The sequence below is a fragment of the Geotrypetes seraphini genome, chromosome 5 (genome assembly GCF_902459505.1).
Source record: "Geotrypetes seraphini chromosome 5, aGeoSer1.1, whole genome shotgun sequence".
Taxonomy (NCBI): Eukaryota; Metazoa; Chordata; class Amphibia; order Gymnophiona; family Dermophiidae; genus Geotrypetes; species Geotrypetes seraphini.
In genome coordinates, this window is record NC_047088.1 from 237,319,204 (window position 1) to 237,343,352 (window position 24,149).

General features: G+C 42.9%; 1 protein-coding gene across 6 annotated transcripts in view; it reads left to right on the plus strand.

Annotated features, from left to right (window-relative positions):
* Positions 1-24,149, plus strand: part of TMEM163 (transmembrane protein 163) — a 286,924-nt gene that overhangs the window by 150,962 nt on the left and 111,813 nt on the right. For all 6 annotated transcript variants that reach the window (XM_033944598.1, XM_033944603.1, XM_033944599.1 and 3 more), the window contains 2 exons: positions 16,568-16,611; positions 23,483-23,574. In XM_033944598.1, coding sequence (XP_033800489.1) covers positions 16,568-16,611; positions 23,483-23,574 — 136 coding nt within the window. The remainder of the gene's footprint in view (positions 1-16,567; positions 16,612-23,482; positions 23,575-24,149) is intronic.

The following is a 24,149-nucleotide window of genomic DNA, read 5'->3' on the forward strand; positions in this document are numbered from 1 at the left end:
GTACGGACTTTAATGCAATGGGAAAGTACCTGAAGAAAGAGCTGTTAGGATGGGAGGACTTAAGAGAAGTGGAAAGACAGTGGTCTAAGCTGAAAGGAGCGATAAAAATGGCTACGGACCTTTATGTGAAGAAAATCAATAAAAACAAGAGAAAAAAGAAGCCGATATGGTTCTCCAACCTAGTGGCTGAGAAAATAAAGGCGAAAGAGTTGGCGTTCATGAAATATAAAAAAACCCAAGAAGAGGAGAGCAGAAAGGACTACAGGGTGAAACTGAAAGAAGCCAAGAGAGAGATACATTTGGCGAAGGCACAGGCGGAAGAACAAATGGCTAAAAATGTAAAAAAGGGAGATAAAAATTTTTTCTGATATATTAGTGAAAGGAGGAAGATAAAAAATGGAATTGCTAGGCTAAAAGATGCTGGGAACAAATATGTGGAGAGTGATGAGGAGAAAGCAAATGTGCTAAACAAATACTTCTGTTCTGTGTTCACAGAAGAAAATCCTGGAGAAGGACCGAGATTGTCTGGCAAAGTTACACGAGAAAATGGAGTAGATTCTGCGCCGTTCACGGAGGAGGGTGTTTATGAGCAACTTGAAAAACTGAAGGTGGACAAAGCGATGGGACCAGACGGGATCCATCCCAGGATACTAAGGGAGCTCAGAGAGGTTCTGACGAGTCCTATTAAAGACTTGTTCAACAAATCTCTGGAGACGGGAGTGATTCCTGGGGATTGGAGGAGAGCGGATGTAGTCTCTATTCATAAAAGTGGTCACAGGGATGAAGCAGGAAACTACAGGCCGGTGAGCCTCACTTCAGTTGTTGGAAAAATAATGGAAGTGTTGCTAAAAGAAAGGATAGTGTACTTCCTTGAATCTAATGGGTTACAGGATCTGAGGCAACATGGCTTTACAAAAGGTAAATCGTGCCAAACGAACCTGATTGAATTTTTTGATTGGGTGACCAGAGAGCTGGATCGAGGACATATGCTAGATGTAATTTACTTGGATTTCAGCAAAGCCTTTGATACAGTTCCTCATAGGAGGCTGTTGAACAAACTTGAAGGGCTGAAGTTAGGACCCAAAGTGGTGAACTGGGTCAGAAACTGGCTGTCGGACAGACGCCAGAGGGTGGTGGTTAATGGAAGTCGCTCGAAGGAAGGAAAGGTGACTAGTGGAGTCCCTCAGGGTTCGGTGCTGGGGCCAATCCTGTTCAATATGTATGTGAGTGACTTTGCTGAAGGGTTAGAAGGAAAAATGTGCCTTTTTGCAGATGATACCAAGATTTGTAACAGAGTAGACACCGAAGAGAGAGTGGAAAACATGAAAAAGGATCTGCAAAAGTTAGAGGAATGGTCTAATGTCTGGAAACTAAAATTCAATGCAAAGAAATGCAGAGTAATGTATTTGGGGATTAATAATAGGAAGGAACCGTATATGCTGGGAGGAGAGAAGCTGATATGCACGGATGGGGAGAGGGATCTTGGGGTGATAGTGTCCGAAGATCTAAAGGCGAAAAAACAATGTGACAAGGCAGTGGCTGCTGCCAGAAGGATGCTGGGCTGTATAAAGAGAGGCGTAGTCAGTAGAAGGAAGAAGGTGTTGATGCCCCTGTACAGGTCATTGGTGAGGCCCCACTTGGAGTATTGTGTTCAGTTTTGGAGATCGTATCTGGCGAAAGACGTAAGAAGACTTGAGGCGGTCCAGAGGAGGGCGACGAAAATGATAGGAGGCTTGCGCCAGAAGACGTATGAGGAGAGACTGGAAGCCCTGAATATGTATACCCTAGAGGAAAGGAGAGACAGGGGAGATATGATTCAGACGTTCAAATACTTGAAGGGTATTAACGTAGAACAAAACCTTTTCCAGAGAAAGGAAAATGGTAAAACCAGAGGACATAATTTGAGGTTGAGGGGTGGTAGATTCAGGGGCAATGTTAGGAAATTCTACTTTACGGAGAGGGTAGTGGATGCCTGGAATGCGCTCCCGAGAGAGGTGGTGGAGAGTAAAACTGTGACTGAGTTCAAAGAAGCGTGGGATGAACACAGAAGATTTAGAATCAGAAAATAATATTAAATATTGAACTAGGCCAGTTACTGGGCAGACTTGCACGGTCTGTGTCTGTATATGGCCATTTGGTGGAGGATGGGCAGGGGAGGGCATCAATGGCTGGGAGGGTGTAGATGGGCTGGAGTAAGTCTTAACAGAGATTTTGGCAGTTGGAACCCAAGCACAGTACCGGGTAAAGCTTTGGATTCTTGCCCAGAAATAGCTAAGAAGAAAAAATTAAAAAAAAAAAAAAAAAATTTAAATTGAATCAGGTTGGGCAGACTGGATGGACCATTCGGGTCTTTATCTGCCGTCATCTACTATGTTACTATGTTACTATGTAAATTGTAGCGATTGGAGGCACACCCCACAGTGACCCCACGGATCACTGCAGAGCGATCCAGACACATGCGCAGACCATCTTCATAGCCTATAGATGTGGTTCGCGCATGCACTGGCTCTCCACATAACAAGTGAGGTCAAAACAAGGGGGGGGGGGGGACTGGAACGGAATCCGTTGCAGGGGAGAAATGCACCAACGAAGGTTGCCGGTTACTTGCGAGCCAGTAGTTTTAATCCATGGGTTTAAAGCGGGGCTGCACTACAGCGTGTTCTTTTCCAGTCAGTAAACAGTCTGGAACAGAACATGCCGTAGTGCAGCCTCACTTTAAACCCGTGGGTTAAAACCACGGGCTCGCACTGTAGGGAAAAACAGCAGAGAGCAGCCTCTGGGGGTTCATTGTGCCGCAGACCGCCTTTAAACGAACTCGAGTCATGAGAGCAGGAGAGTCGGCATGGACATGAGTGACTGATCAACAGCAGTCGCTTCTTTTTGGATCGGCCAGCCCAATTGGTGTTCCTTCTTGAGTTTAGTGAATCTCTGCCTTTCTACTTTGCATGCTATTTCCCCTCATTTGCATGTGCAGACCGGATTGGGTGCGGATCGGATTGGCCAGAAGATTAGTGAATTGGATCGGGGTCGCAAACTGGTCAGGACACGATCGATAAGGTTAGTGAATCTAGCCCAATATTACCATGTTCCATTATTCCCAACCAGAACATAATGAGCCGGGGATCTCATTTCTTATAATCCCCCAAACCCAGCCTCAGAGGGTAGGACACGATTCTATCCTATATCTGGGATACTCAATATCAAAACCAATTAAAATGTCTCGCTAGGCAGCAGGAAGTCCCCCTCCCAGTCCCCACCATAATACCCCTCCCCAAACAAAGGCAAACAAGATAACATCCCATCCCCCCTTCACCAACAAATCCCCATATAGAAAAAGGAAGCACATCAAGAAAAACATTCCCACCCTCCACTCAAACCAAAGCGCGAATAGCAAAGACTATTCCATCCCCTTTCCCGTTCTCCATCTACTCCCCCCCCCACTCTCCCTCACAACTCGTTCAAGAGGAGACTTCGTCCTTTATGATGCAGAATCCTTATATATGGATCCCAAATTTGCATGAAGCGACCTCCCATGGTACTCCGATTTTAATAGATAATGGATAACATCAGCAACGCAGTTATCTCTAAATCCTAATTGTCTGTATGGGCAACACTAACGGCCTCTTTTACAAAGCCGCGCAGCAACAGTCCCGAAGCCCTTGAAATCTCTATGGGCTTCGGGGCCGTTACTGCAGCACAGTCGCTAGCGCGGCTTTGTAAAAGAGGCCGTAAATACAGTATTTTTCCTTAACCTCAGATAAATCTCGCAAAAGACATTGATGCGAAACATGAAATTAACAACTGGCATGGCACTGTGAGTTGAAATCCAGCTACAACAGCTTTATACTTTCTTTGCCAGAAATCTGAGACCTATTAGTATGTCTGTATTGTAAATCTTGCTTAGTAGAACGCAAAACCTCTACTACTGAGTTGTATTTTACCAGCCTTTGCAACTGGCATTGGCAATTTGTTTTGGATTCTGAATTAGCTCACCTTTCATTTCATGACAATGAAGCTTACAGTATTAGGCCTTTTAAAGTGTGGTGAGTCGAGGTCTTTAAGAGGTGACTAATGTTCTTAAAACTGCCAGGCTCTAATAATTGGAATTTTAATTAATTCACCTTAATACAATTTGAAATCTCACATAAAATGGGACCATCTCTGGGAAAAGGTGACTAATGTCTCCCGAAACATAAAATGAGTTAGTTTTTTTTTTCAATAATCTTTATTCATTTTAAAATAATTTCAATAAGTGAAGAACAATAATTAAAACATTTACACTATAGACGTCACTTAAAATATGTAGTGAATTACGGAATTATGATAGATCTATAGATTCTTGAATGATAAAGAATAGTTTGGGTGGGAAGGTTATTGGTCTGTAAGAATATTGTAATATTTTAAGTGATGTAAAATGAGTTTTTAATGAATTCTGCAAACTACGAGTATTTGTATTATAGCACCACTCTTTTATGTAAAAAATAAAATTTTACTGAAGTTCAAACATATAACTTTACTGGCTTTGTAAAAGCCAAATATTTATTACAAATTCTTCACAATAAAGGTGCAGGTCAATAAAATAATCCATAATACACAGTAAAGATGTAGTGCTATAGACCCGATACGGTCAGTGTTTCGGTCAAAAAGACCTTCTTCTGGGGTCCTATGGAAATAAATAGACATAAAATTACGTATACATATGAGAAATGAAAGGAATGTATATGATGTGTGAGTGAGAACCCATATGAGTTTTCAGAGTGAATGTGAAGGCTAACGCAGGAAAACCGCAGTGAACAATGACGTGCAAGCTAAAGCAGGGTGACCAAAAATGCCACTGTGAACAAGTACAAAAATAGCTGTTGACTTGAAACTATAAGAGTGAGGCAGGATACGAGAATACCACTATGAACAATTGTGGAACGAAGGAGTGTGAAAAAAGGAATATGTGGAAAAACCAAGGTGTGGAGCAACATTTGAGGAAGGACATCCAACTCACAATATGGATGTGCAGGTCAGAACATAACAAATGGACGTCCATTTGATATGTATTTTAGAACAGGATATAGCATGTTCTAAAATACATGTGAGATGGATGTCCAGGTCCTGGAAACTTCTAGGATGAACACCCATTTTATACTGAAATGACTAAATTATGAATGGTGGGGGGGGGGGGGGGGGGGGGGGGGGGGGGGGAAGGGACATGGTAGTTTGTATGGCAGTGTAGGAATGTCCATCTTATAAAATGGCCACACAGACTTCTATGCCAAGCAGATAAGTAGTCTAATAGTTAAAGCAGTGGCTTGAGAATCAGGAGACACAGGTTCAAAAGCATGAAAGCACTTAAAAATTAAAGAGGCTTTTTTAAAATCAATATACAATTTTAGAAGAAGCCAATAAGACTTTCTAGAAGTGAGGTGGCTCTTTTAAATTTCCCTAATTTAAAAATCAATCTAGCAGAGATTGAGATGTGAGAATGCCTTCGTTACACTACCCTCTACACATATAGGGCTCCTTTTTTTCAAAGCTGCGGCAACGATACCCCTATGGTAAATGCACTGAAGCCCATCCAGTTCCTATAGGCTTAAGTGCATCCGCCATGGTAGAATTGCTACCGTGGCTTTGGAAAAGGGGCTTATAGGGGTATGTTCTAAATATGGCGCATAAAAAAATCAGTGCCAAAAAAGTGCTATTCTGTAAACTGCACTTAAAGTTAGGCTGGGATTATAGAATAGCGCTTATGCCTGGATATTGCGCCTAACTTTATGCACAGTCATTTGCATGAACGAAAACATGGCGAAAATGCCTGCGTTCAAATTTATATAGACATTACCACTCAAATACCGATGCTGTCACCAACTAAAGGATTTGCAAAAACAGTATCCTTTCCAATACTTCTTATATCCTTTTGCAAGATCTTCAGATGTGCCTGTGGTGAGCAGGGCAGGATTAATTCGTCAAGGGCCCCTAGGCACACAAGTACACTGGGCCCCCCTGCCCCACCTCACCCACCATGCGCCCAAGTGGAAACAGGAAGCTGCGTCAGAGGGAAGCTTTGGGCAAGCAACACCGCTTGCACAATTACAGTTCCTGTTGCCTTTCTTACCCACATTGCTTGCTTGTCTTACTTTCCGTCGATGGGGGGGGGGGGGGGCATTGCCAATCAGGGTGGGGCCTGTGTTGCCGATTGGGGGGGGCCCGCGTTGCTGATCGATGCTGGAGGGGCCCATCGCCATTTGAAAAAAACAATGTTGATGCCCTTCTTCATCGGGCCCCCCTGACCATTTTGGGCCCTAGGCACATGCCTAATTGGCCTATTGGTTAATCCTGCCCTTGTCGTGAGCTGTGTACGAGTTGTGCTCCACAAGTTTCATGCACAGAAATCCTCATTTGATCTAGCGATTTTTAAAGTAATTTTTTTATAGTTTCTTCTTTAAGCGTGGATGCCATATATTAAAGGAACGCCCCCTGATATGCCCATGACTTGCCCTTTTCCATGCCCCTTTTTTTAGGCTTGCATGTAAAATTTAGGTGTATATCCCACTCCTAAATGCCTCCCCATTTTACGAAACCACACAAGAGGTTTTGAGCTCCGGCTGGCACGCTGAATACTCTGCGCTGCTCCGACAGCCATAGAGTTCCTATGAGTGTCGGAGCAGTGCAGAACATTCAGCGTTCCAGCTGATGCTAAAATCCACATGCACGGTTTTGTAAAAGTGGGGGTGGGGGGGGGGGTTATGTGGGTAGCTTGTAATTAATTCTAATTAGCACCAATAATTGCTTGTTAAAATGTGGACTAGCTTATTGTTCAAATAAATTGTAAGCTCCCAAATCTGTGTGCACAATTTTCAGTGCTTTATATAATAATAATAATAATAATTTTATTTCTTATATACCGCTGTACCGTGAAGTTCTAAGCGGTTTACAGTAGAAACAGAAGAAATGCAATAAGTAAGATTAATTAAGATGAAGAGAGAGTACTTAGAGTTCTCTGACTGTCCCAAAGGCTCACATTCTTGCTAAAGTACTTGAGAAAAATAAATTAGTTAGGTTATAAACATAGAGTAGAAGAAGGTAGGAAAACAGTTCATAGGAAAATTAATTTATATATTTATCTATCCATTTATTTAACCTGCCCTTCCAAAGGAGCCCAGAACGGGTTACATGAGTACATTCACAATATAGGCAGGACATGACTTAAGTGGTAATACAGGCTTGGCGATCATATCATAGTTGAAAATGCAGCATTTCCAGTACAGACATACATAAAGATAGTACAGCTTTTGCGTTACAGATTTAAACATGGTTGATAGTATAGCATTTGCATTCCAGTGAGTAGCACACTTAAGTTATACTAGGAATGTCATTTGAGTTTTAGTAGATAGCACATTTAAGTTATACTGGGAGTGTCCATTAAGTTGGGTAGCTATTTAAGTTGTACAAGGGGTGGTATTTGAGTTACAGTAGGAGTCCGTGTGGTTGTACTAGGAGATGTTATGGAGTTCCATCAGTCAGGAGTGGAGGTACTGCCTCAGTGAAGTGCCGGTTATTAAAGTGCTGGGTTAGTAAAGAGGAAGGTTTTCATGGCCCTCCTGAAGTTCCATAGTCTGTCTAGCGATTTAATGGATGAGGGTATGATATGCCATAATCTGGGTGTGAAATGTGAATAGGAGCGTTGCCAGAAGATGTGATAAGAGCAGATAGCGTAGCTGGTTTTAAGAAAGGTTTGGACAAGTTCCTGGAGGAAAAGTCCATTGTCTGTTATTTAGAAAGACGTGGGAAGCGCTTGACCTGTATTGGTAGCATGGAATATTGCTACTCCTTGGGTTTTGGCCAGGTACTAGGGACCTGGATTGGCCACCGTGAGAACGGGCTACTGGGCTTGATGGACCATTGGTCTGACCCAGTAAGGCTATTCTTATGTTCTTATGTGAATAGGAGCGTGGGTTGGAGCCTAAAATAGGTGTGAATAGGAGCCTAAAATAAGAGCGTGGGTGGGTGTGAATAGGAGCGTTTGAGAACGGTTGAAGTCATGAGAGAGCGACCGAGTGGTAGAGTCAGTCATCTCTCTTCTTGGGATCTCAGTGATTGGCTGGGGATGTAAATTTATAGTTTTGATGTCAAGTAGTTTGGTATCATCTTGTGGAAGGTCTTGAAGGCAAGAACCAGGGCTTTGAAGATGCAGCGTTTTTGGATAGGCAGCCAGTGCATGGATGCTAGTGCAGGGGTGACATGGTTGCGGAAGCCCAGGTTTTTCAGGAGGTGGATTGCAGCATTGTGCACACCTAGGAGACGGGAGAGGGTTTTTGCAGGTAAGCCCACTAGTAGCGTGTTGCAGTAATCTAAGTGGGAAAATACAAAAACATACATACTTTTATTTTTTTCTTGTTTCTGTGGATGGCACTCTCATCCTTTTGGCTCCCTGGCTTGTAACCTCAGGGCCATCTTTGATCCCTCTCTCTCCTTTTCTACAACACATCCATAACACTGTCAAAATGTGCCATGTCAATAATAGGCTTTTTTAAAATCCCTAAACAATTTCCATAATCATTTCTGTTACAACCATAAGAACATAAGAATTTGCCTCTGCCGGGTCAGACCAGAGGTCCATCTCACCCGGCAGTCCGCTCCTGCGGCGGCCCATCAGGTCCATGACCTGTAAGTGATCCCTTATACCCTTCAATCCTTTTTATCCTTCCTTTTCTATGTCCTTCTAACTGTATCCTTCTTCATCCTATATCTTCCCTATCTATATCCTTCAATAACTTCTTCTTTCAAGAATTTATCCAATTTTTCTTTGAAACCCTGTAAAGTACTCTATCCTATCACACCCTCTGGAAGCGCATTCCAGATATCCACCACCCTCTGAGTGAAGAAGTACTTCCTGGCATTGGTTCTAAACCTGTCCCCTTTTAGTTTCTCCGAGTGCCCCCTTGTTCTTGTAGTTCCCCATAGGCTGAAGAATCTGTCCCTCTCCACATTCTCAATGCCATTCATGATCTTATATGTCTCTATCATGTCTCCTCTGAGGCTCCACTTTTCCAGGGAGAAGAGCCCCAGTTTCTCTAGCCTGTCTGCGTATGAAAGGTTTTCCATACCCTTTACCATACGTGTAGCTCTTCTCTGGACCCTCTCAAGTATCGTTTCAAATCACTAGGTACAAAAAAAAAAAAAAAAAGAAAACTCAGTGAAGGTCCTTTTAAATGGATATAAATCATCAGAAAGTGTGAAATGCAATTATCATTCTGTGTTCAACAAGGCTGTCATTGATTCATTAACTGGAAAATGTAAAATACAAATTATAACAATATGGTTTTAATGACTGCATGATTTAGGGTACATTAGCATGTTTAATCCAAACTATGATTTGGAAATATGGCATAGGTAAGTTTTGTAAAAGCTTTTATTAGGGCCCAAGTATTTTATATTGCAATCATTGTTGGTTTAATCATAAATTGATAATGAACGTGGCTATTGGGCAGACTGGATGAACCATTCAAGTCTTTTTCTGTCATTGTTACTATGTTATGTTACATGAGGTTACACTGATTAACAAAACTTTAGACATAAGAACTGACCATAACAACCATTAATACTCAAAACACAAATGACAAACTACAATAAAATTGTCCTAAACTCTCTCCAGATATCGGCAGTCAGGGTTGAGGTAGTAAGCTGTGTGTCAGAGCTGAAGATGAAGCCGAGCGCATGATTTCCAAATGCATACATAACTACTTTCTTATTTCCTACAGTCTCGTTAAGAATTAAACATGACAAGGAATGTATATAGTGTGAATTATCCACATCTGTTCCTTAGGGCCTACCAGCTGTTTCTATCCAGTTGGTGCAACTTGTCTAGAATGTGTCTGCTTGAATTGTCTCCTTGCAATAATTTCCAGTTGAATAGCAAGCCAAATTCAAGACAATTTAAGTTGCTCTTTAAGGCTTTGTGTTTGTCATTCTGCTACCTAGTCCCTTCCCTAGTTGTGGGTGGGGCTCGCTACAGGTTCCACCTTTGACATTTGGATGTTTCAAAAGCAACTGTTCTTGTGCTTTCTTTATGTAGAACCCAGGCTGTGGAACTTCACGTGATGAGGGACATGCTTGATTGTTAGAAGCAAATGAAAATATTTCTTTTTAACCCTTTCAGGACCAAGGGACATATTTGTCCCATAACTTTAAAATCCTATACATTTTGATTGGGATAGTCTACAGTTCTAAATTTGATATGTACGGATTCCATATGATACTGCCTTTATGTAAACAAACTGGTTCCGACATTCATTCATTAGCGTCGTTGCCAGATTGACGAGAAGATTCACTTGCCACACTGTCCATAAGCCAGAAGTTTGATTTTTTTTAAAAAAAATAATGATATTTCACAAAAAAAATCAATTTTTTGGCATCTGCAAGCCCTTTTTACCATAAAAATGTCGTCAAAACCACAAAAATTGGCCTACGATCCTTATGGTCCTGAAAGGGTTAAGCAAGTATTTGGGGGTGGGGGGTAAGTCCAAAAGATTGCTTAAAGTTTTGCGCAAGGATGCTGCATGCTAAGTGCAGATTCAATAGCTAGAATTGTGCGTAAAATTGCTTTTATAGAACACTAGCATGAGTCTGCATTTACACGCCTAACTTTAGGTGTGAGTATGTATGCTTGCCAAATGGCAGGTGTAAATGCTCGTGCCCAGCTATAGGCAGTTAGGTGTGTCAATGCAAGTGCAGTATTCTATAGCCCACCTGCATAAATTCTAGACTTACCCCTGACCTCTCCCGGGTCCATATCCCCCTTGCAGTTGTGCGCTCTAGAATTTGCATATGCGAGTTACAGAATACCAACAATGGGGAGTTTTGCATGTAACTGTTAATTACTACCAATTGACACCAATTATTGTCAATTGGTTAATGTCAATAAGCAGCTCATAAGCTAATTAAGTGACATGTGTAACTGACCCTGCACGTATTCTATAAATTGTGCATGCAACTTTGCTAGTCACAAAGTTGGGCACGCAGCTTTATAGAATTAAGGGGTGAAGGTATAAATTTTAGGATGTTGTTGCAAATTATTTTCTATTTTGCTTTACCTGCGTATTATTCACCAGATTCCATATATTGTGCCAAAAGTTGCACGCTGAATTTTGGGATGGATGCCCAAGATGCATATGCAACTGAATTGATTAATGAGCCCTTAATTATTACACTTAATTGGCTTTGATTGGCAGTTACGCCTGCATCTTGCTGCACACTACTCTATAAAGATCCTGCGTGCAACTTTTATAGCATATATTTTAAAAGGTGGCCTGCCCAGTGGGGGCGCATCATAGGGGTTCCCAAAAGTTGTACACTGAATTAGAGAATTAGTTCAATTCACAACTAAGTTAGGCATAAGTCCCATACCCAACAGTTAGACATGGATCCACCAATTATAGAACTGCACTGCGCACCGATTTTTTGGGTCATGGAATTCTGAGTGCGCAGCAGCCTCGAAAAAAGCCAACAGGATGCTGGGCATCATAAAGAGGGGCATAACAACCAGGACGCGGGAAGTCATCATGCCATTGTATCGAGCGATGGTGCGTCCACATCTGGAATACTGCGTTCAGTATTGGTCGCCACACCTCAAGAAGGACATGGCGGTACTTGAGAGAGTCCAAAGGAGAGCAACGAAACTGGTAAAAGGGCTGGAACACTGCCCATACGCCGAGAGGTTGGATAGGCTGGGGCTCTTCTCTCTGGAAAAAAGGAGGCTCAGGGGAGATATGATAGAGACCTTCAAAATCTTGAGGGGCATAGAGAGGGTGGATAGGGACAGATTCTTCAGACTGAAGGGGACAACAGGTACGAGGGGGCATTCGGAGAAACTGAAGGGAGATAGGTTCTAAACAAATGCAAGGAAGTTTTTTTTCACCCAAAGGGTCGTGGACACTTGGAATGCGCTACCGGAGGACGTGATCAGGCAGAGTACGGTACAGGGATTCAAACAGGGATTGGACGGATTCCTGAGGGATAAAGGGATCGTGGGATACTGAGAGAGGTGCTGGGATGTAATACAAGTATAGAAAACTAACCAGGTAATAAGTATGGAAACCCAACCAAGTCGTGAATGTGCAAGACCGGAGGATTAGGACTTCGATGGGAAGATAGGACTTCAATGGGAAACCAAGGTGACAAGGGGGCCCCTTCTGGTGATTCAGACAGGTCGTGACCTGTTTGGGCCGCCGCGAGAGCGGACTGCTGGGCAGGATGGACCTATGGTCTGACCCGGCGGAGGCACTGCTTATGTTCTTATGTTCTTATGAGTCCCATTTGCTCTGTGTGTTCACATTATAAGCCATCAAAGATTTTGTACTGGTGGGAAATAAGTGATTTAAGTCAATCAATCAGGTGAGATTGTAGGAGATGTGGTAAACAACAAAGCTATTATTTTAATCGCTGGAATTAACTCAATACTGTTGTATAGTTTAGTGAGGTTAAAGGTCACAGCAAAGGCAGACAGAGGATACAATACCAAGAACAGAGATGGGGATCCTTCGTGTAATACAAAGCAGTATAACATCAACATGTGCTACCTAAGCAGGACAGTGTTCCCGGTCAGGTTCACATGAACATCAGCGGTATATTCTAAAATTATTTTGGGAGGAGGATGGGAGAAAATGATTATTTTATGTATTACTTGTGTAGTTAATAGTGTGTTTTATGCAGTATTTTATGTTCAATTAATTGTATTGCACTGTCAAAGTTTGAAAATCAATAAAGATTAAAAAAAATAAAATAAAATTATTACACGCAGCACTCAGCTGATATGCAAGACTGAAAAAGTTAACAGAAGGCACGCTTTTAAGGAACAGTTTTTAGAACTATGATAACAGTTATAAAGATCTCAAGTATTTTAACCTACAGACATTGTAGCGGTTCTGAAGAGGGAGGGGGAGGAGACAGATTGACCCGTGTGTAATTTTACTCACAGGTAGGATGGACAATTTTCAGACATCCAGTTAACTGAGCTTTTGAAAATAGTCCACCTGTGTAATTTTACTAAATATAAGTGGAGGCATTCCCAGGGATAGAGTTGTGGGGAGTTTGCATTAAAGCACGTACCGGTATGTCTGAATGTTTACATTTGCACATGTAAAAATACCCAGCTAATTTATATTAGATTAAAAAAACAGTTGTAGATGTAAACTCCCAATACAAGCAAGAATACAATTCAAATTTTACTGTCTACTATTTAAAGCAATCAACGGAGACATCCCAGCCTTATCCAAACTGACACAACCAAGCAAAGGAGAACCCAAACACCATTCACCCCCACCCCCCCTAATCAGAGGCGCCAAACTCAAAAAAAAATATACGATGGCCTGCTGGCCACGCTGGCAGTGAAACTTGACCACCAATTATCCAATTTACTGATGACGACAGCAGACTACAAAACCTTCAGAAAAGAAATTAAAACCCTGCTATTCAAGAAATCCATCAAGACAAACTAACTCCACAGGAAGTATCTTAATCCCCCAAAGTAAACCGCTCAACTATATAATCTCTTCTGGAATTGTCCAGATAACCTCTAATGTAATCCGCCTTGAACCGCAAGGTAATGGCGGAATAAGTCACTAATGTAATGTAATGTAATAATTTTCAAAGTGAATGTATGTGCATTCTTTCATTATGGGGTCTTTTTACTAAGGCGCGCTAACAGATTTAGCTAAGGCACCCATTATATTCTATGGGCGCCTTAGCATTTAGCACACGCTAATCTTTAGCATGCGCTAAATCGGTTAGCACACCTTAGTAAAAGGACTCCTATGAGAATCTGCAAATACCATAAGTGATGCATCATCTTAATCAGTCTAAAAATTGAAAATGTAAGTAATCCTTTAAATACCTTCTAAGCCACCTCTGGGGATCATTTGGAGGTGTGCAGTATGAGCACTTCAACAGCCTTTTCAGTTGCTAGTGCAGTAGGCTGAGATCATTCCCCTGACGCAGCTCAGCGAAACAGAGAGTTCCCTGTCGGATAGTAGTGGCTGCGGGGTCTGAGCGGGCTGACACCATTTGGGTGTGTGGAAGACAGCTTGGAGATCGTCTGCAGCTAAGTTATTTGGTTTATCCTGCTAGCCATTGATGCGATTAAGACTGTCTTATGAGCTATTTGCTACACTCACACTTTTGAAAGTTTTTGTAGTTTTAGCGTGCTAATGTTTTTTTGGTGGCTCCCACGTGGACTACTATTGTGTCTTTCACTGCTGTGTCTTGATTGACACTCATTTGGACCTCACTGATTTATGTTTTAGAAGTGTTTTGCCAGATGAAGCTGAACTTACGCTTTTTCTCCACAATTTTTGATATTTTTTCTGGGTTGTGTTTGAGAGTGGGTCTTTGTGAGAATGCAGTGAGTGGATCTTGTAGTGTCACAGTGCATCCCTGGGTTTATTCCAATAGGGCATACTTTTGAGTTAAGATTGGATTATATATGTTCTTTCCATATTATTATTTAGACCTATGTGACTACCCTGATTTGAACAGGGAATTTATTGCCAAGAAAGGCCAAAAGTTGTTTAGGGTCATAGAAAATATTTGAAACATTATTTGATCTAATCAAACATTTCACTGGATAAACCGGAAAACAAAGGATCCCCCATTTTGGGTCATTCTTGTACTTAAAGCTAGGGAATGCCGACAGCGCTCCTGAGTTGCTTTGCACATATCTAGAAAACACCAAATTTTCTGTCCCAGAAAAATTCAGCAAAAACCACCAGTAGCATGGCATGATCTATATTTTCCAACAAAGGGCTAGATTCACAAAGCAAACCGATCATGTACCGATCGGTTTGAGACGCCTTAGCGACCCTGGCCCGATTCACTTACCTCTCTTCCGACCATCCTCCGATCCACGCATGCAAATGAGGGCAACGGCATGCAAAGTAGGCAGGGACGCAATTCACTAAACAAAGCCCTACAACACCGACTGGGCTGGCTGATCAAAGAAAAGCGACTGCTGAGGACCAGTCACTGAAGTCCTTTCCGGCTGCCCTGCCTTCTGCTGCCCTGCTCTCTGCCCTGTCAGCCTGTATCCTGCAGCCCCGAATGCGCCTGCCTGCCTGCCCTAAACACGCTGCCTGCCTGCCTGCCCCGAACATTCTGTCTGTCTGCCTCCCTTCCTCACACTGCATGCCCGTGGTTTTAACCCGCAGACTTAAGCGGGTTAAAACCATGGGTTCCATTAAAACGATCACCTTTTAAAAAAAAAATCAAAAAAATCTATGCCGGCCCTGAGGTCCAGTGCATGCGCTGACCATCTACAGATGGTTTGCTCATGCGCGGGGATCGCTATCGAGTGATCTGGGAAGGTAGATGGGGGCGTTCCTCCGATCACCTCCATCTGCATATTGGGGCTTCGTGAATTCATCGGACCTGCCTGGATCGGGCGCGATTGGGCAGGTTCGTGAATCTAGCCCAAAGTTTCTAAAATATCTAACATTCAAGCTGTCTGGCGATACTTCAGATGTTCCTCTAACCACTTCATGTTGTTCCATATCTTGGTGCTTCCAATATGGTAAAATAATTTTACTACATGGGGAATTGCCTCTACTGGCAGTTTTAAAAGTTCCAGGTACTTCATAAAAAGATGTTTTGGTGTCATATAAATCACCTGTGGGAAACAAGATTCTCAAATTACATTCCCTCAGAACATTTTCCAGTTGTTCTTGTTTCCAATGTAAATTAACGCAGTCTTTAACAATTATATTTTGCATTCCCAGAGATTCTTCCATATTCTTATCTAAGCCTTCAATTTGTCGAGTTTTATCCCTTGTCAAATTCCAATTCAGAAACTTCCTTGAGTCCCATTTCTACTAGGTCCCTTCTTTTGCTCACAGTTTTATTTGAAATGGTGATAAGTTTCTAAATTGCCTCCAGGGTTAATGATGATGGAATTCGACCTCCCATTGGTTCTGGTGTCATTCCACTCTCTAATGCCCTGCCAGCTTGATGTAACACCACAGTCGCCGGTGTCGGGGCTGCTGACAAGACGTCGGGAGCTAAACCAGAATTTACAGCCCGAGACTCCAACTACGGGATGGCTGCCTCTCCGAATATCCACAAGCTCATTGCGGCTGGTTGGAGAGGAGTCCAAGAGGGAGGGCTGAGCGTCAAGTCATCCTCAAAGAAGAGGAGGCCTCCCCCTCCCTCTGCCATAGCAAGGAGACCTGCATCCGACCTGGGACCTGGTTGAACAAAAGCTGTTATGTTCCTCTGAGCAGCCTTATTTCTCATGGAATATAATTATTTATTTACCTCGCTTTTTTTCCTGATGTCTCCTATTTTTGAGAACTTGATATTGCGGAATCTCTGTTCTAAATTGTTTTCTTTGTAAAAGATGTATTTTTTCTTCAATGATTTTGATTTGGAGTACTTTCTCTACTTTCTGTATCAAGTTAATGTATTACTTGTGAAATTAGTGTTAAATTGCTATAAATAAAAAAATATTGGAAATGTAAATGATCTGACAATAAAAGAGCATATCATAATCGTTCAGTTTCATAGACTGACTATTATTTCTTTTGTTTTTCAGCTGTATCTGTAATGAGACACAGTGCATCATCATTTGGATTTGCTGTAAGTAACATTTCTTCGTTCAACGTCTCAGAATCTTCTCGTTATACCTTCTTTAAAATTGATTAATACGTTGCCCTTCAATAATTTTGCCGTCACTGCCCCTACTCTCTGGAATTCGCTGCCTAACCACTTGTGTGGTGAATCCGATTTAAAACAATTTAAAGTTAAAACTAAAAACATTCTTGTTCCAGGACGCCTTTGGATAACAACCGTCCTTTTAAGGACAAAATTAAAGTAAACTTACTTTTTACCCTAACCTATTGTACTTTCCTTTTATGTTGCACTTTTCTATAATGGTTGTAGTTCTTCCCCACTTTCCTATTGTTTGAAGTAGGTCCAAATGCTTTATCTGTGCTTTATTATGACACTTGGATTTTATCGAGTATCCCTTGTTTTTATATGTTTTTACGTTTTAATATGTTTTTATGTAATTTTATATTGTACACCGCTTAGAAACCTGATTAAGCAGTTTAAAAAATCATAAGAACATAAGAAGTTGCCTCCACTGGGTCAGACCAGAGGTCCATCTCGCCCAGCGGTCCGCTCCCGCTCCCGCGGCGGCCCATCAGGTCCGCGATCTGTGAAGTGGTTTCTGACCACTTCTATAACCTACCTCAAGTTCTATCTGTACCCCTCTATCCCCTTTTCCTCCAGGAACCTATCCAAACCCTCCTTGAACCCCAGTACACTTGAAGTATACTGTGCAATATGTTTGCTTTCTGTCTCAGACATGTTGCCTTTTGCAGAACACAAATATCTCATAACTTAGAGACATAAGAAGCATTAAATTAGTTTAATAAAAGATTTTATTGAATGATGTCTATTTCTACATATCATTTTTGTATATTTGGAGGTCCAGAAACTGCTTCAGGTCAGTTAAGGACTTTTTTTTTACAAAGCCGTGGTAGAGGTTTCTATTGCAGGCCGGCGAGATAAATACTTCGACACTCATAGGAATTCTACCAGCATCAGTGCATTTACCTCACTGGCCCACAGTAAAATCCTCTACTGTAGTTTTGTAAAAGCCGGAGTAAATCATTTGTTCAGTGCTATCCACTAGAGAATGACACGGTGACAAAATTCATCACCGTTCCCGTCCCCGCGGATAACTGCGGGAAACCATCTTCATGTCATTCTTTAAGGAGAGAGGGAAGAATCAGAGTATGAATGGCCACAACCACTGACCCGCAAGCTCTGCTTTGAAGAATGCTGGTGTAGAAGGACTGAGGTTGAGATAGACACTAAAGAATGACAGTCTCTGGTATCCAGAGCAGATATTGTGATGTCATAATGCCTCATTCCACCAGTGCCTAAGAACCAATCACATCAGTGATGTCACAATGGCTTCATTATCCTTGGCTCAAATAAGCACAGCCACTGACCCGCAAGCTTTGCTTTGAAGAATGCTGGTGTAGAAGGACCGAGGTTGAAATAGACACTGGAAAATGACATGGGATTATTTCCCGCGGTTATCCGCGGGGACGGGAACGGTGATGAATTTTGTCACCGTGTCATTCTCTACTATCCACTTCAGTGGCACCTAAGAAGGAGGAGAGTGTGGCACAGTGGTTAGAGTAACAGCCTCAGCACCCTGAGGTTATGGGTTCAAACCCTGCACTGCTCCTTGTGACCCTGGGCAAGTCACCTAATCCTCCACTGCCCCAGGTACAAAATAAGTGCCTGTATAAATGTAAACCGCTTTGAGTGTGGTCGTGTAACTCAGAAAAGGCGGTATACAAATCCCTTTCCCTTTAAAAAGTTAGTGCTGCTGAATATCACTACAGAATGCTATAATCAAAGCTGGCTGTTTTGTGGGTGGTCCATGGGTGGAGTCAGCACTTAATTATAACATTGTGTTGCTGGGGGTTGCAGGATGCAAAAATTCAGAAAATTAGATGATACAGGACAGAGCTGCAAAGTTATTATTGGGAGAGTTTAGTGATCATGCTAGTCCTTTATTAGTAAAGTTACACTGGTTACCAGTGAGACCAAGGATTCATTTAAAACAGGGGTGTCCAACCTGCAGCCCGAGGGGCACATGCGGCCCCGTGAAGTATTTTTGTGTGGCCCCGGTCGAGGGCGATGCAGTGTATTCCTCTGCTGCCCCGGGTGTTTACCGTCTTGCCAGCTCCCTCCTCTGCGGCCCCCAGAAACATTTTTTTTTGGCCAATGCGGCCCAGGGAAGCCTAAAGGTTTGACACCCCTAATTTAAAATTTTTAATGTTTATATTTAAGATTCTTTGTGGCCTGGCCCCTGATTACTGTCAATATATGATATCACCTTATCTAGCGATGAGAGAGCTGAAATCTCTGAGGGAAGGTTCACTAGATTCACTAATCAAACCGATCGTGTACCAGGTACTTCAAGCATTTTCCCTATCTGTCCTGGTGGGCTCACAATCTATCTAATGTACCTGGGCCAGTGGAGGATTATGTGACTTGCCCAGGGTCACAAGGCACAGGCTAGGAAGAAAGTCATCCTTATATCCCTACTTTAAAAAAAAAAAAAAAAAATCATATACAGTCAAACCTCGGTTTGCGAGTGTTTTGCAAGACGAGCAAAACATTCGCAAAATTGGCACCTAGGAAATCGAGTTTGACTTGGTTTACGAGCGCCACCCCCCCCCCCCCGCGATCCAGCATCCCCCCCAGCGATCCAGCAACCCGCCCCCCTCGCATCGTCCCCCCCCCCGCGATCCTACATCCCACCCGAGAACCGCAACGACATCGCTTACCCCGATTGGGCACCTGCACCAGCACCAATGCACAGGAGGTGCCAGTGCCCGAAGATCCTCCCTCTTCTGGCCTGGGCTGGGCTGGGCTTTGAGCATTTGTGCATGCTCAAAGCCTTCTGGTCTTGCTCTCTCTGAGATTCTCAGATTCAGAATCTCGGAGACAGTGAGACCAGAAGGCTTTGAGCATGCGCAAATGTTCAAAGCCCAGTCCAGCCCAGCACAGGGAAGAGGGAGGATCTCCGTTGCACCGCCCAGCCCAGGCCAGAAGAGGGAGGATCTTCGGGCACCGGTACCTCCTGTGGATTGGTGCTGGTGTTGGTGCCCAATTGGGGTAAGCGATGTCGTTGCGGTGCTCGGGGGGATGTAGGATCGCGGGGGAGTGGGGGCGATGCGAGTGGGTGGGGGGAGGATGCCAGTTCGCAGGGGGGATGCCGGATCGCGGGGGGGGGGGGGGTATGGAGCAGCGTCGGTGGCCTCAAGGGGGAGGGGATGGAGCAGCGCCGATAGCCTCGGGGAGGGGGGGGGGAGGAGGAGGTGGAAGGAATCAAAGCGAGTTTCCCTTACTTCCTATGGGGAAACTTGCTTTGATATAAGAGCAATTTGGTTTACGAGCATACTTCTGGAATGAATTATGCTCATAAACCAAGGTTCCACTGTATTATTTTTTTATGTATGGACTCTGTTTCCCCCCAGGTACAAGAAATAACAAAGCATAAAAGAAACATTCTTTAGGAGTGCTGACACTAAAGTCAGCTAACCCCCCCCCCCAAAAAAAAAAAAAAAAAAGGCAATATGATATAGAGCCAATACTATACGAGGGGCTGCTGAAATGTTCAGTCCAACCAAGAAGAGAATGATGTGGAGCCATGAAACTTAATGAGTAATTCCACACTTTCCTTGATACTTTGTTTCAATGAGACAAATGCATCTAGCAAATGGGCACAAGTGTAGGGAAACCAAGCCATTGTGACATCACCGATGAGTTTGGCTCATAGGCACTGGTGGAATGAGGCATTATGACATCACAATACAAGAGGCCACTGAAAAGTTCTCAGCTCAGCCAAGAAGAGAATGATGTGGAGCCATGAAACTTACAAGTTATTCTATACTTTCTTGACACTTTCTGTTTCATTTCATATTACTGAAATGAAAAGTGTCAAGAAAAGTGTGGAATAACTTGTAAGTTTTATGGCTCCACATCATTCTCTTTTTGGCTGAGCTGAGAACTTTTCAGTGCTCCACGTATTCCACAACAATAGAGGTGCTGATGGCATATTGAGAACACCCAGAGAGTGGTAGAAAACTGGAACGCTTTTCCGGAGGCTTTTATAGGGGAAAACACCCTCCAGGGAATCAAGCCAAAATTAGACAAGTTTCTGCTAAACCAGAATGTACGCAGGTAAGGCTAGTCTCAGGGCACTGGTTTTTGATCTAAGGGCCGCCGTGTGAGCGGACTGCTAGCTACGATGGACCACTGGTCTGACCCAGCAGCGGCAATTCTTATGTTTTGATGTTCTTAGATGAAGCCTCTGCGGGGAAATTTGGTGACTTAGAATTTGAAATAGAACAGATATTTAGGGATAATTAATAAATTCTATGTTTTAATTTCATAATTAGGTATTAGCTTGCTTAAAAGTCTATACAGTATTCAATTGTTCTAGGTTCTTTTAGCACTTAATTGACTTAAACAGAAAGGGCACTTTTCTTTGCATACAAATGAGAAAACTGGGATATTGAGCTGAAAGCTGTTAACCAAAGTTTTGGTAGGAAGGTAGAATAGTTGAAAAGGTCACTTTAGTAGACTTCTAATCACATTAATCAACAAAAAGGCCTGTTGGAAGCATTTACCCTAGAAACAAAGATATATAGCAAAGGCAAATCTCAAGCACCCTCTCTCCTGAGGGAATATTGAGAACAGACAGAGTATCTGCAACTAAGTGAACATTGCTTTTCGGGAAAAATTTGTGACTTAAATCTTAGAAACGAGATTTGGGGTCTATTGATTAATTCTGCTTTCATTTTCTTTAAAAGCAAACATTAAGTTTTAGCTTGCATAATTGATTTAAAATTATTTTCTCCCACCCTTCCCAACTTTTCCATCTATATTCCTTAATTTATAGTCAGTTATCCCAATTAAATGAAGAGGAAAAAATGCCATCACATTGTATTTTCATCAGCAAGTACTTAGCAAATAACAGCAGTTCACTGAGAAGCAAACACAAGAGTTTATAAAATACTAGTGTTTAAGCCTGTTACATTAACGGGTGCTAGAATATATGTCTGTCTGTCTTTCTTTCTTACTTTCTGTGTCTCTCCCTGCCCCTGTCTCTCTCTTCCTTTCTTTCTGTCTTTCTCCCTCCTGCTGTCTGTCCTTCTTTCTTTTTGGTTCTCTCTCTGGCACCCTGTCTGTCTTTCTTTCTTTCTGTCTCTCTCCCTGCCTGCTGTCTTTCTGTGTTTCTGTCTTTCGTTCTAATGCGCTGCCTGCCTGCCTGTCTTTCTGTCTCTCCATGCCCCCTTCTGTCTCCCCTCCCCCAAAGCAAACCAAGATTGCTCCCAGGCCCCCTTTCCCTCTCCGTCCCCTCTACTTCCCTGTGAAGCAGCAGCAGCATTTCCCTTCAATCCTTCCCTGTGCAGCAGCAGCATTTCCCCCCCCACACACACACTTCCCTGTGCAGCAGCAGCATGTCCCACACTTCCCTGTGCAGAAGCAGCATTTCCCCCCCACACACACACTTCCCTGTGCAGCAGCAGCATTTCCTGGCCTTCCCTGTGCAGAAGCAGCATTTCCGCCGCCCCCTTCCCAGCCGCCGCGTTTAAATTCAGAGAAAAGCGCTGCACCGCGCTACCGCTGGCTTCGGCGTCTTCTATCTACTGCGGCCAACCCTAGCAGAAACAGGAAGTAGTCAGAGAGGGCAGGCCGCAGTGGACAGAAGACGGCGAAGCCAGTGTTAGCGCGGTGCAGCACTTTTCTCAATTTAAACGTGGGTGAGCCAGCGAGAAGGAGGAGGCTTTGGCGGTGGTGGTTTTGGCGCTGAGTGAGGGCGGGAGGGGAGAGTCGCCGGCTGTGCTGTTTCTCCGCTTTCCCGATTTGTCTAGCCGCCGCATCCGCACTTCTGCTGGCCACGGACCTACTGATCACAGATCAGGGATCACGGAAGCACGCAGGTAAGTGCGCATGCGCGGCTAGCGTTTTATTATAAAGGATACCAAACAATCTTAAGGACCTTCAGATTAGCATAGATATCCCTATTCATTTAGCGACTTCAAATAATTAACAACTCAGTAATGTTGAGATATAGACAGTAATCCAGCAGCAGGATGGATATGTATGATTATCTCCCAGCTGGTGAGAGTTTGTATATGTGTATTTAGTGCAAAATGCTTCTGGATCTCAGAAAACTAGTCTGATCTCTGGAAAGTAGAGTAGCAGACCTGAAGGAGTTGAGGCAGACAGAGAAGTACATAAGAATAGCCTTACTGGGTCAGACCAATGGTCCATCAAAACCAGTAGCTCATTTTAATGGTGGCCAATCCAGGTCCCTTGTACCTGGTCAAAACCCAAGGAGTAGCAACATTCCATTATCTCAGAGTAAGCAAAATTCCGGAACCCCAAAGAGTAGCAACATTCCATTATCTCAGAGAAAGCAAGATTCCGGAACCCCGAAGAGTAGCAACATTCCATTATCTCAGAGAAAGCAAGATTCCGGAACCCCAAAGAGTAGCAACATTCCATTATCTCAGAGAAAGCAAGATTCTGAACCCCAAAGAGTAGCAACATTCCATTATCTCAGAGAAAGCAAGATTCCGGAACCCCAAAGAGTAGCAACATTCCATTATCTCAGAGAAAGCAAGATTCCGGAACCCCGAAGAGTAGCAACATTCCATTATCTCAGAGAAAGCAAGATTCCGGAACCCCGAAGAGTAGCAACATTCCATTATCTCAGAGAAAGCAAGATTCCGGAACCCCAAAGAGTAGCAACATTCCATGCAGAATAGCATGTATCGCTCATATTTTTTTTTTCTGTGCCGCTTTTTCGGCACCATATACAGAATCTGGCCTTTCATGTACTGTATTTAGTAATTATACCCTTTAAAAAACATAAAAACTGAACAGCTGTGTTTTGTGTCCTTTTCAGTTTGATGCAGTTCTGGATGTCTTATCATCAGCTATAGTTCTTTGGCGTTACAGCAATGCGGCTGCAGTGCATTCTGCGCACAGAGAATACATGTAAGTAAAAACATACGCAGTTTCAGCTTCCACAGAAATCCACAGAGCTATTTCAGCCTTGCACAATATTATAGATTCCAGCACTGTGACCCAGGCACAGACTCCAGTGTACGAATGAATTTAATGACTTATTTTAGTCCAGTAAATAGTATGGCTCTGCAACCTTATTTTCTTTCTGGAAGTAATCTGTGAATTCCCCCATGTACAGTTTGTCATGCGAATGTGTGCTGGAGAACAGTGGCGCTGAAGTCTCGTTTGCTTTGCAGCCTCCACCTTTCATGTTTTCAAGCAATTGCTTTTATTAAGATGCATTTTTATTGTGCAACGTTTAACGCCAAGATGACGCATTTAGGAAACGATGTATAATTTTCTAACCATGTACATGAGGAATGGAAAGAGGGTGCATTAAAATAGGGCTATTAGGTATTTACAGATCAAAATTCAGGACAACAGGATTCCAGCACTAATCCCATCTGATCTTGATGGGAAAAAAGAGATAAATTACTAAATCAAACTAGAAGAATGCAATTATTTCCAGTGCATGACTTTTCCTACCTGTAGTGTAAAACAGTATT